Genomic DNA, 15,540 nt, shown 5'->3' on the forward strand with positions numbered 1-15,540 from the left:
TCTGTGTCTCCTTTTGCTGTGTCGTCTTGCTGCGTCAGCTCTCTGTGTGTGTGGCGCCACTCCTGGGCAGGCTGCGCCTTTTTTGCACGGGGCGGTTTTCTTTGTGGGGAGCACTCCTTGTGCGTGGGGCTCCGCTATGCAGGGGACACCCCTGTGTGGCACGGCACTCCTTGCGTGCATCAGCACTGCGTGTGGGCCAGCTCCACACAGGTCAGGAGGCCTGGGGTTTGAACCCTGGACCTCCCATGTGGTAGGCGGACGCTCTATCCATTTAGCCAAATCCGCTTCCCTCAGTTATTTTCTAAGTTGCTAAGACCAGGCCTGCTTAGGGAGTCGGGCCTGTCGGGAGCCCTGCATGCAGAGCCTGTCGTCGGCTGAAGCTCTGTCATTGCGACATTGTCACCCTCCCTCCCTCCTAGTAACCCGGCGATGCCCACACAGTGACACACAAGCTGTCCCTCATGGAGGAAGCGCTTGGGGAGAGCGGAGAGTGGGAACAAAGCCAGCCTAGGGGTCAAACTGCCTCACCTGGGGGTGAGATGTCCCATCCGAGGCTGGAAGGATGGGCAGAAGGGGTGGACAGGGAGGGGAGTGCTTCAGCGAGAGGGTCCAGCATGCGAAGGCACGGAGGTGGAAGAGAGTGGGGACGCGTTTGAGACGCTGAACGTAGGTGGGAGGTGGCACGCAAGGTGGGATGAGGAGGAGGCGGGGCTGGGCTGTCAGCAGAGGCTCTCCTGGGCGCCCTATCCTGCGAAGAGATAAAGATGCTGTCACGTCCCAACAAGTCTAGGAGAATTAGGGCGACCGGAAGCCGTACCCTCTGCAGGATGAGCCACCGAAGGAGCGGGGCTGGGGATGTATCAGTTAGCTTTCGCTGTGTAACAAAACCTTCCTCCAAATTAAAACAGCAGCCACTTAGTTAGCAGAATGTTCTGCGGATGAACAGTGTGGGCTGGGCTCAGCGGGGTGGATGTTCTGTCCTGGGCTGGGCTCACTTATCAGGCTATAGTCAGCAGCCCGTCATCTAGACGGTTCTGCATCTGGGCTTGGGGTACGGGGGACGGTGGGAGCGCACATCTCCTGCAGCAGCAGGCCAGCCTGGACGTGGACACCAGTGGCTGAGGCTGGAGAAGGAGTGGAAGTGTGTGATGTTTCTTGAGGCCTCCGAGAAACTCACAGGACATCGGTTCTGCCACATTTTCCTGGCTAAAGCAGGTCACGAGAGCAGGTCTCGATTCCAGGGCTGGGGCAGTGACCCTCCCCATCGTGGTGGGAGGACCGCCACCAGGGCCGTGGGTGCAGGGAGGGCTCCGTGTGTGACCACATGGCTGATGGGGGTTCCAGCTGGACAAGAGGAGGCTGGGGGAGGTAGCAGGTCTGTCCTAGGAGGCGGGAAGTGGGCAGGGCTGTGGGGTCCCGAGGGCGGAACTAAGGTCTGGAATCCGTCCTGCGGGCAGCCCTTCCTCCAGGCGGTGGCTGCTCGTGGGCACTGGGTAGCCGTGGGGACTGGGTAGCCTTGGACACTGGGAGACTGTGTGAGCCTTGTTGGGAGCAGGTGCTAGAGCCCGGTGACCTCTGACATCTGACCAAGCCTCTGTGGACCTTGCCCCACCCGTGGTTTTCCTTCAAGCCTTTCGGCTCCCTCTCCGTTTGGAAGTCTTTGCAATCAAGGACGTGTGCTGTTTGGGGCATGTGGGTTTCTTCCTGTGGAAGCTCAAGCATTGCTCTCCTTTTCCCTGCAAACATCGGCGTTTTGGGCAAACTGTCTTCTAAGATGAGCTTGTGTCCTCCCAACTTTGGCCCAGATTGGCAAGTCCTTCTCGGATAAGCAAGTCTTCTGCACTGATCCAGGGACCTGGCACAGATGTGCTGGGTCCCAGGGAAATAGGGACAGGAGATGCACCCAGAGGGAGCAAGCTGTATTAGTCAGGTGGGCTGGCTGCTGTAACAAACAGCCCCAGTGGTTCATAGTGAAGTTGATCTCTCCTGCAATGTCCTACGGGGGTGCCCTGAGCCAGGGCTTCCCTGGGCGTCTCTCTCCTAAGCACTGGTGCAGGGGCCTGGGCTCCTTCCACCATGTGACCCCCCTCCACCCCCCCACCCTTCCCCCCTGCCCAGGGTCCCTAGGAGTCCTTCACTCTGGCGGGCGGAGGAGACGAGAACGCAGAGGAGCACACACGGGGGCCTTGCTGTTGCAGTCCATTGGCTGGAACCCAGTCATGTGGCAGCATTCATGTGCAAGGAAGTCTGGGAAATTGGTCCCCCAGTGCTGGGAGGGACAGGGTGTGTACTGCGCGCAAGCAGCCAGGTGCTGGTGGGAAAGGTCAGCAGGCTCTCCCACGGGCTGGCCTGGTGGCCTCGGGCCCGCCTCTAGCCTCAGTGTCCTCATCTGTAAAATGGGCTCAGTGACACCTCCCACCTCACGGGCTGTTGTGGGCCATTGAGGAGACAATCCAGGGGCAGTACTGACCCAGGGCCCACCTTGCCCCAGCCCCAGGTGGCCTGGCTGGTACTGATAGAGCCCAGCCTGGGCTGTGGTCCAGTGGGCTGAGCAGGCCAGGGGAGCCCAGGTGTCCTGGAGAGCTTCCAGAAGCTTCTTACTTGCCCAGGCAGGGCCAGAGCCAGACCTGCGGGGCCACAGGGAGGAGGCCGGCGAGGCTAGAAGGGGCGCTGCACACCCGCCAGCCCGCACCCCTGAGATCTCCGGATTCCCGCCACGCGGTTTTATTTTAGCACTTTCTAAAATTAAAGTTAATAGATCACAAGGAACGTTACATTAAAAAAGGTAAGAGGTTCCCGTATAAGCCACTCCCCACCCCCACCCCTACCATTTCTGTAAATTGTATTTTTTTGGAAGATATATAATCTCAAAAAATGTTACATTAAAAAACATAAGAGGTTCCCATATACCCCCCACTCCCCCACCCCACTCCTCCCACACCAACAACCTCGTCCATCATCGTGGCACCTTCATTGCATTTGGTGAACACATTCTGAAGCACTGCTGCACCCCATGGATTATAATTTACCCTGTAGCTCACACTCTCCCCCAGTCCTTTCAGTGGGTTATGGCAGCATATATAATGTTCAGCATCTGAACCTGCAATATCATTCAGGACAACTCCAAGTCCCGAAAATGCCCCCACATCACATCTCTTCTTCCCTCTCCCTGCCCTCAGCAGCCACCATGGCCACTGTCTCCACATCAGCGCTACAGTTTCTTCCATTACTGGAGTTACAGTAAGTCTATAGTAGAATACAGTAAGTCCACTCTAATCCATACTCTATTCCTCCGTCCCGTGGACCCTGGGATGGTGATGTCCACTCCACCTCTGTATCGAGAGGGGGCTCAGATTCCACATGGATGCTGGATGCACTCCTCCTGCTTGCAGCTGTAGGCACTCTTGGCTCCCTGGTGTGGGGGTTGACCTTCTTCACCTTCTTGTTAGCTGGCCGGGGCAAGTCCAGTAAAGCAGAGGGTAGGAATTGCAACTCTGCTGAGGCTCAGGGCCCCGCTGGCACAGGCCCGCCTCGCAGTTTTAAAACATCCTTCGCACTGCAGGGACGGTTACTGGACATTGTGTGTCCTCCCATGGCGCACTGGGTGGACTGGGGGAGAGTGTGGGCTGTGGTGTGGACCATTGACCATGAGGGGCAGTGGTGCTCAGAGATGTATTCACCAAGTGCAAGGAATGTCTCATGATGATGGAGGAGGTTGATGTTATGGGAGGAGTGGGGAGAGGTGGGTGGGGGGTATATGGGGACCTCATATTTTTTGAATGTAATATTAAAAAAATGAATAAAGGCAAAAAAAAGATAGGAAAAAAAACCAACCAAATAAACCTCCATTGCAGTGAGCACCTCTCCCTCAGGAGGAGCCTGTGGGATTGGGGGGTCCGGGGTCCCAAGGCCCCTTCCCGGACCTCCTCTGTTGTGCCCTGCCTGCCAGCCCACCACCCGCTGCAGCCCAGGGCCCGCGCAGCCCGTGCGATGCCAGGCCCAGCCAGGGGGCTCACGAAGCACTGAGCCGCCGGCGCCCCCGCCGGCCCCCACCCCCCGAGAGGACGGCAGCCCGCCCCTGCTCCGCCGCCCGCTTGCTCCCCAGCTGCCGCTCGCCGTCACTTCTGTTTGGGTTTGTTTTCCTCCTTGGAGACGGCGCCCCGGGCGCGCTGCCCAGTCCCCAAAGCCGTCCGCTGGCTGCTGCGGCACTGCTGTGCACCTCCTGCCCACCCAGGATTGGGCTGAAAGGTGCTGTCCGGGGCCCCAGAGTGGGCTTGACTGAAGGTGCATGGAAGGTTCTGGGCTCTGCGGCCGTGTGGGGGATTGCGGCCCCTGGCCCTGTGCCCCCGTCAGCCGGCCTCTTCCCGGGAGACCCCTGCTCTGTGTCTCCGTGTCCTTCTCCTGAAACCCTACCCCAGAGCAGGTGAGCAGTGCAGGCTTTGTGCAAGGAGGGCTGAGCTCCGGGCCTGGCTGTGGCTCTCGTGAGCTGTGTGGCCTTGGAAAAGTGGCTTTGCCTCTCTGAACCCCAATTGCCTCATTTGTAAAATGGGGATCGTGGGGCCCCCGACGCTGGATGTCAACTCTTCAGCCCAGTGCCCGGCTTGTAGAAAGTGCTGGGCCCTGTTGGCTCTCGTCGTCGCCCAACGTCGCTCTTCCAGTGGCTCTGGCGTTCGTAGCCACGGCAGGATGGAGGCGTGTGGTCTGTTTGCGCAGCAAGCGCGCGTCCCTGAGGTCCCCAGCTCACACCTCTCCAGCAGGCACTGAGGGGGCCGCTGCCCCCTGCCCCCCCCCCCCAACCTGCTCCGGGCCTCTCGTGGGTTTGGCTGCCGTGCCCCCCCCGTCCCCTGCCCCCCGTCTGGCCTCCCCTGTTCTGGAGGGATCTCTGCGAAGGAGAGCCTGGACTGTCACACCTGCCTCCTGCTGTCCTGAGAATGGCCCCGGGCGACAGGTTTGCGGGGTGGGGGGCAGGCAGGCGGAGGGATGGGCCCGAGGTTGGCACTCACCCTTGGCATGACCTCGAGGCGCTCCCCTCGTCCCCCACCCCGAGCCTCTGACTCCACTCATGAGACGAAAGTGCGCTGCGGGGGAGGAGAGCGGATGGCAAGCTTCCAACCTGGGTGGCACCACCCATCCTTGTTTCCCCTGCACGAGCCCCGCAGTTTGGAAGACAGCCCCCCCAATTGTCTGGAAGAGCCCCCACCCCCGGGACCCCAGAGGGCCGCGCAATCTGCGTTCAATAGGTGGACACCCCTCCCTGCCCCTCTGCCCCTCTGGCCGCCCTCCTCCTGCCACCGCCATGTCCCCTCGACTGGCCACAGCCCTCCCTCCTCTGGGATGGGGGGCCCAGGCCCCGGGGACATGCTCCCGGCCCCGCACCCCTTCCGGATCACAGGCCCCAGGCTGCCCTGCCCGTGCCTTCTGCTTGGACCGACACTCCCCTGCCCGAGCGACGGCACCTGGACCCGGCAGGGCTGTGGGCCGAGGGCCTCGTGGACAGGACAGCGCAGCCGGGGGGCGCAGGGCAGGCTCCGGGCCCCTCTGTGTTAGGGCTGGGCCCCTTTCCAGAGACCCCCTCCTCTCCAGCCTCTTGTTCCTCAACTGCTCCGTCAGCACACGGCAGCTTTCCTCCCGAACGCAGCCTGCCCTGCGCCCCGCGCTGGCACCCACGTCCCTCACCCGGTCCCCTGCGCCGGCCCCCACATGGGCCTCCCTGCCCCCACTCCTGCCACCCCGTGGCCTAAACGAAGTTATAGGGCAGGTGACTCTCCACCGCTGCCCCTGCCCAGCTCGTAAGTGGCCCGTGGCTCCCCATCGCCCCGGGGGCCGCACGCAGGGCAGGGCCCCCCTCTTTCCAGCCACTCCTCCCACTGTGCACACATCACCCACGTGTACCATCCACTCCTCTCCCACTTCGCCTCGCCGACCCCCCTCCTGGAACCAGTCCCCAACATGTGGGGCTCCTCTTAGGTTTCCAATGACAGCCCCCCTTTAGAGAGGCCGGCCCTGATTGTCCCCCCTTAAGCACCCCCCACTACCTACCATCGCTCCACGCTGTGTCCTCTTCCCTGCACATCGTAATCTTGGCATTTAAATGTTCTTTTTTTTTTTTTAAGATTTATTTTATTTATTTCTCTTCCTTCTTTCCCGTTGTCTGTTCTCTGTGTCCATTCGCTGTGTGTTCTTCTGTGTCCGCTTGCCTTATCTGGCGGCACCGGGAATCTGTGTCTCTTTTTGTTGCGTCATCTTGCTGCGTTAGCTCTCCGTGTGTGCGGCACCACTCCTGGGCGGGCTGCACTTTTTTCACACAGGGCAGCTCTCCTTACAGGGCGTGCTTCTTGCACGTGGGGCTCCCCTATGCAGGGGCGCCCCTGCGTGGCACGGCACTCCTTGCATGTAGCAGCACTGCACGTGGGCCAGCTCACCACACGGGTCAGCAGGCCCTGGGTTTGAACCCTGACCCCTCCATATGGTAGACGGACGCTCTATCAGTTGAGCCGCATCTGCCTCCCTAAATTCGTTCTTCATGGAGATGTGCTTTACAGACAAGGTTCATTTTAAAACTTTCCTATTGGCAGTGGGCACTGTGCCTTGGCCACTGCACGGCCGACGCAGGGACAGCTCCCTTGTCTGGGTGTGTGCTTATGTCCAGGGCATAGGGTGGCACTGGCACACAGCCGGCCCTCCTGAGAGCCGAGACCCTGGACTTTGTAGGCGGGGGGTGTGGTGTGTGAGCTGCCCTCCGTCCGCGGACCTCCATGGGGACCTGAGGGTGCCGGCGGCAGCTCCGGGGAAGCTGGGGCGGCCCCTGGCTCTGTCTGGGGAGGAGGCTTTCTCCAACTCCCTGATTCTGCAAATTTAGGAGCAGCAGCGAGCCCTGAAAGTCTGTCAACCAGCGTCCGGGAGAAAAGCGCCGACGGGCAGCGTTTGCCCGCTGCCGTGGTGGAAGTTCTCCGTCGGCTCCCAGCACTGCCCGGGGAGCGGGGAGGGACGTGCGTGGCCATTCATCACGCCCTAGTGCTGGCACCTGCCGCTCACGGGGACCCCAAAGCCCTGCAGCCTCCTGGGGAGCCGTGGTCTGTGGACGCCACTGCCCCGCAGAGCCCAGGGGGTTTGCCAGGCTGCCCCAGGAGCCTTGGCCCGCAGGCCTGCAGCCTGGAGCTTCCCCGGGCGAGGAGGAGCGGGGGCAGGGGTGCCGGCCGGCCAGGGCCTCCGCCGAGTCTGCCCCCTCCAACAGCCGGTTCTCCCCGGGGCAGCGGGGCCCTACGCATCTCCCTTCAGAAGCCCCCTGGGAATGGGGGGCTGTGGTGGGCGGGGAGGATTGGCCAGCTTTTGGCCCCCAGCCCGGACCGTGGCACCTGGCAAAGTTGCTGTGCCTCTTGGCCACCGCCTGCGTCTGCCCGGGAGGGGGCTGGACTGTGGTACACGTTAAGCCTCTTGGCCACCGCCTGCGTCTGCCCAGAGAGGGGCTGAGCCGGGCCTCCGAGGCCCCCTGGGAGGTAAACTCTGGGTCCGCATGATCCTGTGAGTGAGGGGGGGTGGACTTTTGGAGAGATCTAGCGACTTGCCCAAGGTCATCTGGTGCGTGGGTAAAGACCCCTCCTCTGGGCTGAGCCCACCTCCTCGTGGCCTGCAGGGGAGGGGGCATCTAGCTCTGGTCCCACCTGGCCCCCGGCAGGGCCTGGCTCTGGTGGCTGGAGACTCTGTGGACCCCAGAAAAGCACGTTCCTAAGGCTGGCCTGTCCTGTGGGTGTGGCCCCATAGACGTGGGACCTCGTGGGGAGGCCACTTCGGTAGGCGTGGCCCAGGGTGAGTCCTAATCCTCTCCCGGGAATCCTCTATGAGGGAACGAAATTCCAAGGAATACACCCAGAAGCCGAGAGAGGACCACGGAAGCAGGAGGCCGCAGGCAAGGAAGCGGGGCTCGGGAGGGCCCGGGAGATGCCACCGTGCGCCTTGCCGGGTGACGGAGTGGTCTGGGATCCCCGGCCGCCGTTTTTTGGGGAGATAATGTGGCCTGATGATTCCTTGATTTGGATACTTCTCCCAGCCTCAGAACTGCAGGCTTGAAAGCCGATGACCCCCACGGTACAAGCCGACGCATTTCTGGAATATTGCACTCCGGCAGCCCGGCAGAGTTGAAGACTGCCCAGAGCGGCTCTTGGCCGACAGCCGCCTGCTGGCTTTTCCCGGGAGGGTCTCGGCTGGGGGATGAGGGACAAGGGATGGGGGCAGGGCCCTACCATGCGTCATCTCAGACAGCCTTGCCCTGGCCTCGAGGTCCCCCGGCCAGGAAGGACGTGCCAGCCCCAGCTTCCTGGGACCGCGGGCATCTGTTCCCAGGGGGTCGTGGAGCGGGGGCCTATCTCCAGGAGGGGATGCGGGACCGAGGAGGGGGTGGGACGGCTGCCCGGCGCGTCTCCCGCCCTTGCCCCTGCCTGTGCCTGAGCTCAGCCCCCCACTGTCTGAGCCTCAGATGTGTGGAATTCACACAGCCTGCCCTTGACCCCTCCCCTGACCCCTGCACATTCCAGACTCTCACGTTCTTCCAAATCAAAATCGGCTCCAGCCGGGACCGCCACACCAGCGGCTCGTATTTTCAGCTCGGCTGTCTGTTGCAAGCTCCTGGCCCCTCATCACCGCGGGGACTCCCTGGGCTGGCCCCGGGTGCCTGTGTGGCCTTGGGCAGCCACGCTGCTTCTCGCCGTGCCCGGCTCTATAAAATGGGCATTGAGCCCGCTCTCGAGGTTCCTGTGCCCGTTATGGAAGGTAACACAGACCAGGGGTCTTGCCAAGATGCCTTGCCCCCTTCCTGCTGTCCTTGTGGTCAGAGATTCAGTCGCTGCCCCATGTCCGTGCGTCTGTCAGGACTGCCGTACAACATACCCGCTTGTTGGCCACGAAAACGGGAATTTCTTCCTCACAGTTTGGAGGCTGGGGGCTGGGGGATGAGGTCAGCAGGGCGCTGCAGCGTGCTGGCGGGGCTGCCAGCTTCCGTCACTCACGCCTGCCTCCGCCCGTCCCCTACAGCCTGCCTCCAGTGTCCCTATGCCTCTGTGGCCTCCAGCCCCGTTGGATGACGAGCTCGCCGCCGGCTCACTTTGGCCTCCTCTTAACTAGGAAGCTCTTGGACAGTCCTGTTGGGAAATGAGCTGACACCCCAGGCCCGGCCTCCTTGCAGGGGTGTGAGGGAGCAGTGACGCCGCGGGAAGGCAGACCTGGTTCGGGAGTGGCGACCCTTGCCCCTATATTTGTAATTATTCCTGTCCTCCTAAATAAATGGCAGCGGCTCCAGGGAGAAGCAACCCCCTCCCTGCTCAGGCTCCCGGCTCTAGAGCGGCCCCTGGCCCTGCCCGAGCTTGGCGGAGGATTTGGAAAGACACATCCGGGCTTCTGAGCCGTCTAACAGTCGTCTTGACGCCCGGGCGCAGGACGGAGCCGGCGGTCGAGGCCGGTGGCCCTTGTCTGGCCGGCAGAGGCTTGGAAGTGATTTTACTGACCGTCCCCAGTTCAGAGCTGACCATCTCGCAGCAAGCAGCTCGGGGCTCTGCCCACGCCCCCGGGCCCCAGGGGCTGTTTCTGCCTCCAGCCTTCAACCTCCAAAGGTTACAGAAGGGAAACTGAGGCACAGGGGAGCCTCACGCCCATCCCGGGAGGAGTCAGGCTCCAGCGGGCCGAGGCTGGGTCAGTTCTCTGCAGCCTGTTATTTTCCCCTGAAAGGGTCGTGCGTAAATGGAAGCCCCCAGCAGCTGCCAACTTAGCCTGCGGGGCGGGGGCGAGGGCGAGGGGGCGCGGCTGCGGCTGGCTGTGCTGCCCTGGGAGGGGCCCTGGGAGGAGCCCTGGGCCGGCAGGAGGACCCGGTGGCCTGGCTGACCGTTGGGACGGCCACTCGGCTGGGTGCCACGGGGTTCAGCGCCGCGCTTTCCAAGTGCTTCAAAGGCCACAGAGGAGGCCTCGGAGAGGAGAGCCCGGCGCTGGCTCTTCCAGCTCTCCGCCGGCTCTTTCTCCCTCTTTCGTTCTTGACCTGTTTCTCTCTCTCTCGCCTCAGGGTCTCCCAGGCACTCTCATGATTTAGATCTGACTCAGCAGCCGGTGGCGGTGGGTCTGTCCATGGCCACACGTGGTCATCTGGACATGGAGGCCAGGGGGGCGACCTCGAGGCTCAGGGTCTCTCGGAGGCGGGCTGGGCCGGGCCCCCGCGCTGTCCCCACCGCAGGAAGCTGCAGATGCTCGGCCAGGGCCGGCCCCCATGCCCCGACTCCCCGGGGTGGCGGGATGAGTCCTGGGGCCCTAGGAGCGCCTGCGCGGAAACCGCGCTTCACCCGCCAACGATCCCCGTGGGAGCGGCCGCCCTCGTGACCCACTTTGCTTGGCAGAGATGTTCAGACAGTTATAAACAAAGCTGACAATAACGAGAAGGAAAAGGCCGTGCGGCTGTGTGTGCTCGCCTCGTGTCTCAGGCGCCCTGCACCTGCGGGAAGATTGCAAATCACCTGGACCCAGGTGTGGCAGGTGGAGCAGTCCCTGGTCTCGCCCTGTCCTGTTCTGTCCCTGAGGAGAGGCTGATCGGGGGCTCCCCGCGGCCCTGGCCTCCACCCTGCAGGCGGCCGGCAGTCCGAGCGCCCGTGCTCGGCACGTTTACCTGCCCCTCCCCGTGAGTGTGGGAATCGTATCTAGAAGGAACTGGATGGGAAAACGGCAGCAGAGAGGGGGCAGGGCACCCATTGGGTGTATCAGACAGAGGCCCTGGTGGCCTGGTGGAGCAGGACTTGAACTTGAGCCTCTCAGGGGTGGAGGGCATGATGGCCCTGCTCCTCCTGGGCTCGACTGAGCTGTGTGGCCTTGGACAAGTTACTTAACCTCTCTGGGCCATTTTTCCCACCTATGGACCAGATGATAATGGCACCAGCTCCACGGGTGGCCGTGGAGAGAAGCCACCCGGGGGTCTGGGTGCCATGTCTGGCATGGAAGGAGCCTCGGTGAGGTGAGTGGGGGTTCTCGTGCATTTGGGGTGCTCCTCTGCTGGCAGGGCGAGGCGACGGCCTGAGCCCACCGCCCTGCGGTTTCCAGAAGCGCCCAGGCTGGGTGAATTAACCACAAGTAGGACGCCCCCGGGGGCTTCTGCCTGCAGCTAGAAGCTTCTGTGGATAAACTGCCTTCCCTCTCAGTAAATCTCACACACACACAGTCCCTCTTTGCAAACCTTCTCATCCTGGGATTTGGATGGAGAAGGCTGGCGGTCATCAGCCGTGGTGTCCCGGCGCTTCCCAGCCTCTGGCTTATCGGGGCCTTCAAAGGGGCCCAGCCCCCTTTGGCAGAAGGCACGGGGTGCTGTCCACCGGGGCCGGGCTGCAGGGAAGGCCTCTTGCCTGGCCTGGCTGCGTGCAGCCTTCCCTCCCCGGGGACGACGGCTGTGCCCAGTTTACCATCCTCACCGGGAGGCTCTCCCATCCGCCTCCTGCTGGGCTGCTGTCCCCTCTCGGGCGGGGTTACCGTGGGCACCCGTCCCTTTCCTGAGAGGCCCCCAGCCCTGCGAAGGGAGCAGCTTCAGGTCAGGTTGCAGGGGCTTGTCCAGGCCAAGTGGCAGCTGGTGTCACAGGCGTGGGGCGCAGCTCGGCTGCTCCTCCCTCTCTGGGGCGCCTGGCCCCCACAGACCTCTCCTGAGCATCCAGGCGGGGGGGCCACAGAGTGGATTCCTGGACGGGGTGAGCAAGATGCCCCCAGGCCAAGGCTTTGGTGGAGGCGAGTGTAATCGCAGGCAGTGAGGGGCCACGTCGGGGGGTGCAGGGCTGCCCGGGGGGGCTCACGGCTGGGTGTGCTCCGGGACACGTTCACTGAGATCAGCCGGCTCGCACAGGGACGCGCTCGGGCCAGCGGACGTGGTGGGCAGCTGCGCGGTGGTCAGAGGGAGTAGCGTGGCCTGGGTGGGCGTGGCTGGAGGAGTGGGGGGTTCAGGGGCCACCCTCCCCCCATGAGTGCCGCCTGCTTTGGGTTGGGGGAGGCCGGGTGGGCTCAGCCTGGAGGGTCGGTGTGGGCGTGCCCTGCCGATGTGGGCACCAGGCCCCCTGGCCCCCCGCAGGTGGCCTCTGTGGCAGGAAGTCTCAGGTGAGGGGTCCTGCACCTGTCAGCGGGGGTTCCCCAGCCTCCAGGGGGGTACCGGGAGCTCAGGGCCGACCTGCTCGACGGCCCCTCCAGAGGACGCCCGCCCCCGGGCTTGCCACCCAGGCCTGGGCAGCTCCCCTCTTACTCAAGAGGGTAATTCATCTGCGGTCAATTGCTGGACCTCCCAACCCGGGCCTCACGTTAAAAGGGGGCCCAGAGTGACCGAGCACCCCCTGCAGGCTGGGCAGATGGACACAGCCTGAGGCACGCCCAGCAGCTGGCCCCGAGGGGTTGATACCGACAGCTCAGTGAGGGGGGACCCCACAGCGGGTGGCCAGAGCAGGCTCAGAACATCAAGGTGGGCTTCTCGGAGGAGGTGGCATCCTCATGAGGCTTCGAGGCAAGGGGGCGTTAGGGCAGCTTGTGGGCCGCAGCCTTCCATGAGAACAAAAGAACAGCAAACACCGTTTGGATAATGCTTCATGGTTTACAAAATGCTTGCCCGCCAGGCTCTCCAGAGACCCCTGACCCCCTACAGTGGGCTTGGCAGGAGCCAGCGGACAGGGGATCCTGCTGGTGTCTGGGGGACGGAGGCTCGCAGACCTCTGGAATTCTCCAGCACCCCCTGAGGCAGGTCTTGCCATCCCCGTTCCACAGGCCAGAAAGCTGAGGCTCGGACAGGCCCAAGGGCTTCGGTGCGGCACGTTCCGGAAGCCGCTTCACCCCCCGCAGGCGTCCCCCGGCGCGTTCTGCCCCCCGATTGGGAGCACAGCCCTGGGCTCTCTCTGCCGTCACCAGCTGGTGAAAGCCTGGGGTGCAAGCAGGGAGCGAGGCCCTGCGGGGGGCCCGCGCCGGAAGCCCACGTGCCCTCGGAGAAGGAGGCCAGGGCCCCGGAGGGCTCCCCGGAAAAGACCCCTGGACACGCCTTTCGCGCCACTCAGGCCTAAGCCCGTGGCGTGGCCGTGGCCGGGACCCCAGGCCTCCCCGGCCCCTCGGAGGAGGCCCCAGCTCTGCACCCACTCCTCTCCTGCCGCCCGCCTCCCACCTCTGCTGGCTCTGCCGTTCCCCCCGTTCGGCTCCTGGTGGCGAGCCCGACGGCGGTGGCACAGGCTGCGGGCGTCTCAGGCCGGAGCCCGAGGGACCTTGGTTGGCGTCTCCTCCGTTCCCCAAAGGCCACAGCAATGCCACACGGTGGCGGCAGGAAGAGGAGGTCTTTGGGGCGGGAGCCATCTGGCTTTGCACCTGAGCCCCCGTCCCTCCTGGCCTCCGTCCTGCGAGCCTCAGTTTCTCATCTGTGAGCCTGGGGCCGGCACGAGCAAGCACGGGGTCCCCACAGTCACGCGTGCTCCCTGGCGCGGCCCCCTCTCTCCGCGTGTGGCGCCGGCAGCGCGCCAGGGCGTGGCAGAGGGCAGCCTCGGGGCTGCCGCCCCGGGAGCTGGGACCCGGGGCGCGCTAGTCGGTGCCCGGCAGCGGTTTCCTGGGCGCGTGGCAGGCGCCAACCCGCTTGCACATGGTGACGGGGTCCACCAAGGACCTGAGGCTCTCGAGGAGCGCCGTATTGTAGTTGGTGACGAACTGGTTGCACCTCATCCTGTAGGCCAAGGGCAGGAGGCGGCAGCCACCCCTGAGGACAGTCAGGATGTCGCGCTTGGCGCTCATCTTCTCCAGCTGGTGGGAGGACTCTTGGAGCAGGTTCATGCAGCTATTGCACAAGCTGCCCTGGTTCTCCCTGCCCAGCAGCGCCATCGGCGGCGTCGGGTGGGCTGGGGGCTGGGGCTGGGACTGAGGTCGGGGCAGGGGCCGGGACAGGGCCGGCAGCGTGGGCTGGGGCTCAGGCCGGGGCACGGGCTGGGGCTCGGGTGGCGGCAAGGACCGAGCTCGCCTCCGGTGGGGGCCGCACAGCCTGATGGCCGTGCACACCTTTTCTGGGGTGATCTGGATCACGAGCTGCACCAGGGAGGGGCTGTAGGTGTCCACCAGGATGACGCACCTCTGGGCCACGGAGGAGGGCAGGAAGGCGCACGCGTGCTCCAGCGCGTGGAGAATGACCGCCTCCGTTCTGTTGGACGCGAGCCACTCGTCCAGCTGCTGGACGACACTCAGGCACAGCTCGCAGGTGAGGCCCGCCTCCATGGGCACTTGGCGCGCCCCGGGCCACGCCAGCTCCAGGGAAGGGACCCCGTCCGCGGCGCGGGGGGCCGTGCCCCTCTGCTGCTGGCAGAACCCGCCCTGCCTGCAGATGTCCTCGGGCAGGATGGGTGTCCGCATGGCCTCGGCGGGGACGGAGAGCCGGCGGAGGGAGCTCTTGCAGAGGAGGGCGAGGCCGGGCCCCAGGGGCGCGCACTGCTCCCACAGGCTCATGGCCACGAGGAACGGGCTGGACCGCGCAGCCTCCTGGAGCCGAGTGACCCGCCGGACACAGTCCTGGCACCCGGCTGGGGAGGCAGGGCGGAAGCTGAGGCGGCCGTCGGTGGCAAGTGGCACCACCTCCCCGGTAGCGTCGCCGGGGGACGGCAGGCCCAGGGCGACCAGGTGGCCCTGCAGTGGCCGGCACAGCGTGAGGGCCGTGCACGCCTCCCTCGGGCCGCTGCCCGTGTCCCGGCCGAGCATGCCGAGGAGGGCCGCACCGTGGGCATCCACCGTGCCCCGGCACCCGGCCGCCGCCTCTGGGCCGCGCAGCCACGCGCAGGTCCTCCTCACCGACGCCAGCACGGCCGCGCCCGTGGCCTCGGGGTCCCATTCATGGCCCGTGGCCGCCGCGCGCTGGCAGAGGTGGCAGGCCAGGGAGCGGGTGGCGGGCCGTGCCCACACGGCTCGGCAGTGCCGCACGTTCCCACAGCGCGCGGCGGCCCGCAGGTCACGGCACCGCGCCGCGGAACCCGGGGTGCAGTCCCCAGACGCGGGTGCCAGGCCGGCCGCGGCGCCCAGCAGGCCCCACAGGAGCAGAAGCAGGAGCCACCGCATGCTGCCACCTCGCGCCCCGAGCCCGCCGCCGCCCTATAAACCCGCCCGCCCCGCCCCGGCCACCCCCGCGGCCCGCCGCGCCCCGGGGCCCCCCCGTCTGCGCCTCGACTCCGCCGGCCCCGGCATGCCTTGCCGGCCCCGCCTGCGCCTGGACGGCTCCTCTCCGCCGTGGGGCCCCCTGCCCAGACGTCTAGCCCCCTGCCGGGCCACCGCTCCCCTGCCCTGAGCCCAGGACTGGTCACACTCTGGGAGGCCCAAGGAGAAGAGGGCGCCAGGCGAAGCCCTGGCCCACCCTGGCAGTCCATTCTTCCCCTTGCAGGCCGGAGGATTAAGGGGATGTGGCTGGCCAGCTCCTGCGGCTGCCGTTTCCTGCATTTGGCCTTAAACGTTGTGCACCTGGCCTGGTTCCGGTGCCAGCTCCGGCCTGCCCCGGCTGCACCTGTGGAAGTTAGACTTGTCAAGCCTCGTGTCCTAACC

At 64.8% G+C, this 15,540-nt stretch overlaps 2 protein-coding genes across 2 annotated transcripts in view; one reads left to right on the forward strand and one right to left on the reverse strand.

Annotated features, from left to right (window-relative positions):
* Nucleotides 1-15,540, forward strand: part of SORCS2 (sortilin related VPS10 domain containing receptor 2) — a 527,745-nt gene that overhangs the window by 204,159 nt on the left and 308,046 nt on the right.
* PSAPL1 (prosaposin like 1) lies at nucleotides 13,552-15,063 on the reverse strand. Its single transcript, XM_071214119.1, has 2 exons — nucleotides 13,925-15,063; nucleotides 13,552-13,828 (listed from the first exon to the last, which is right to left on the reverse strand). The coding sequence occupies exons 1-2, from the start codon at nucleotides 15,061-15,063 to the stop codon at nucleotides 13,552-13,554; spliced, it is 1,416 nt and encodes a 471-aa protein (XP_071070220.1).

Source organism: Dasypus novemcinctus, chromosome 1 (assembly GCF_030445035.2).
Source record: "Dasypus novemcinctus isolate mDasNov1 chromosome 1, mDasNov1.1.hap2, whole genome shotgun sequence".
Taxonomy (NCBI): Eukaryota; Metazoa; Chordata; class Mammalia; order Cingulata; family Dasypodidae; genus Dasypus; species Dasypus novemcinctus.

Coding starts and splice junctions, on each gene's coding strand:
- PSAPL1 (XM_071214119.1), bottom strand. CDS start 15,063: ATGCGGTGGCTCCTGCTTCTGCTCCTGTGGGGCCTGCTGGGCGCCGCG. Junction 13,829..13,924: donor GTGCCCCGGCCTGAGCCCCA/GCCCACGCTGCC, acceptor GCTGCTGGGCAG/GGAGAACCAGGGCAGCTTGT.